At 41.9% G+C, this 2,686-nt stretch overlaps 1 protein-coding gene across 1 annotated transcript; it reads left to right on the top strand.

Moving 5' to 3' along the window:
* The first annotated feature begins 1,090 nt into the window (after nt 1-1,090).
* Nucleotides 1,091-1,369, top strand: SERTM2 (serine rich and transmembrane domain containing 2). Its single transcript, XM_049827273.1, has one exon. It carries the CDS (start codon nt 1,091-1,093, stop codon nt 1,367-1,369), a length of 279 nt encoding a protein of 92 aa, XP_049683230.1.
* Nucleotides 1,370-2,686: the final 1,317 nt, after the last annotated feature.

Here is a 2,686-nt window from a genome sequence, read left to right as displayed (position 1 = left end):
AGAGTGAAATTTCAGCACTTATCTCTTCTGTTTCCAGCTGGAAGAATTGAAAATGCTACAACATTAAGACTCCCCCCATTTCTAGTAAGTTCTGCTCCCAGGAGGTGAGTGAAGTGTCATATCCTGCGGCAGAGTTATCCCAGTGGGACAGGTAGGGCTCTGGATGCCTGCCAGGTGCATCCTGCCTCAGAAACAGAGGGTCCTGATAAACAGTAAGTGAGAGACACATGGTGGAAGACACTGGCTGGATTCATATCTTCCCTTCCTCTGTGACATCTAATTCCACAGACCGTGGGGTCTTCTCTTACCCATAAATAAGTAGTGAGTGTTACCAGAGGAGACCTTAACAATCAGATTTGCATGAACTCTAAAGTTCAATACTCAGTGCTTCTCCTGATTTCAAGGTGTCTCACAGGAGCATGACAAGGGTTTTCTTATCTATTTGTTCTAAAGATACCACATATAGGCTCTCTTTTTTTCCTTTTAGAAAGCTGACTTTTTGACTGTTCCTAATGAGAAACTCAAAACTCCATACTCTTTAAGAAAGTATCAACAGCCCTGGATTAGGAGAGGAGAGCAGAGGAGAGATCCCCCAGCAGTCTGGCAAAGCAGAAGACAACCTTCCCCACCTCATACAAGGATAAACCACCTGCTGTGGGAGAAGCTGGAAGGAAGCTGACTCGGTTTGTTTGGAAAACACTTGCAAAGACCAAAGCTGTGCAATCCTTTGCAGCTCAGTTTGAGAGAAGGACCAAAGCTTTTCCCCTACCAAAGGAGATGACCTACCAAAAGAAGGACCAAAGCATTTTCAGGACAAAATAAAAGCCAGATGGCAGTGTAAAACACAAGTCTGATGCTTGTTGTCATTTTAATAGCAACTTGCAAAATGATTTGCAAAGGCCTGTCTCATGCAGTCTGCTTAACTGTGTGAACCAGCAGTCTTGAGACCAAGAGGATGGAGCATTTCTTGCTGAAGCCATCGTGCCATCTCTACTAAGTTTCCTCTCTTGACCTCCTTTGTGAGTCTGGTAAGGGAAGACAGGAAATTTGAAGGTAAATAGGGAAAATGGACCAAAGCTGACAAAAAGCAATGACTGAGATTTATTTCAAATTCCGTGGAAACCTGACTGGCCGCATCCACTTTCCAACTCTGGCTACAGAAGTAGACACAACAGCAGATAAATATTCCAGCCTCTATGTGTATGTGGGATTGTTCCTAACACTTCTGGCTATCCTTCTCATACTGCTTTTCTCCATGCTTTTGCGCCTGAAGCATGTTATTTCCCCAATTACCACGTCTCCAGAAAGCACTGAGAACGTCCAACAGTTCACAGATGTGGAAATGCACAGCAGGATTCCTACCACTTAGAGACCCCAAAGCAAAGAGGGCTCTGTGCTTGTGAAAGATGTTTTGTTCAGCAAAATGGTGGTGGAAAGAATGCCTGCCTATTGAGCCCTACAACTTATTGCACAACCACCAACAGCAGCCCAGAGCATATGGAGAGTGGCACACAACTCAGACTGACTGGCTGGGACCCAGTGGCTGTTGACACTACAGGCAACATGTGTGCAACACCCTCAATAAAATTTACATTACAGAAACCTACTGCTGTCAGGAAAGACTCATATGGCTCTAAAAGCCCTTGCAGAAAATGGTAAAAGCCACAATAATGACAGCCAAAACCCCAAAGAGACGCATACCAGAATGTGTCCTGGAGCCTGTATTTGCTGACCTATCTCTCTGCCCTTAAATTCCTTGCTTGTGGAAAGAGGTGAATCAACAAAGCTAAGGAAGAGCCCACGGGGCACATACAGAAATTATCAGTGGTTTGGAAATTCTCAGGCATTTCTCCCATTCAAGAAGGAAAAGCTTAAACTGCTTTTTTTTCCACTTGAACAGCAGATTTACACAATGGAGTTTCAGAAGTATACAAATGTTTCATCACCTGCTGGAACTATTGGTTTCTGACGTTAAAAACCATACATTGAATAGTTGCATTCCAGATATCAGAAAGAGACAGAACTTTTAAAGGACAAAAGAAAATTAAGATAAAATTTAACAAAACTTTAAAATAAAAAGAAAGCATCAGCAGGAAATGAGCATCAGGAGAGAAAAAATGTTAAAAGACACTCTACCTCTCTTCCTTTGTTCTCCATTACATTAACTGAGCTGAATACAAACATGTTCATGCATTTCAGCCTTCCCCGTATCACTCAGTAATTAAAATGCAGTGTAAAGTTTGTGAGTCAAATGGACATTGTTCTCCTAACAGACTCAAATTCATAATAACATTTCCTTTCATATCCGTGTTGGGTTTTCTTTCTCAAAAGACAGACCAGTTCTTCCAAAGCTTTTTCATTTGTTTTCCTCCAAAGAAAGCTGAAGAAATGCCAGGGCCTGGCACTGCAATAATGAATAGTGTGAACAGCTTTGGACATAGACTAGTAGGGAACATGCAGATGGAAAGTAAAGTCACTGAGCACTAAAAGATAGGACTGGATTAAAATAGCCTGGTGGATCATTTGGAACAGTGAGGAAAAAAATGTTTATTTAAATTTATGAAACAACAATCTGACCCAATCCTCTTACCTATGAATGATGTGCAGAGATATACTTTGCTTCTGTGGACAGGAAAGATAGAATCAAATATGGCATATCCCTTCTGGGAGAGCCACTGCCTCTTAC

Source organism: Accipiter gentilis, chromosome 24 (genome assembly GCF_929443795.1).
Source record: "Accipiter gentilis chromosome 24, bAccGen1.1, whole genome shotgun sequence".
Lineage (NCBI taxonomy): Eukaryota > Metazoa > Chordata > Aves > Accipitriformes > Accipitridae > Astur > Astur gentilis.
The sequence above is the reverse complement of the archived record's forward strand: the minus strand, read 5'-3'. Positions and strand labels throughout refer to the sequence as shown.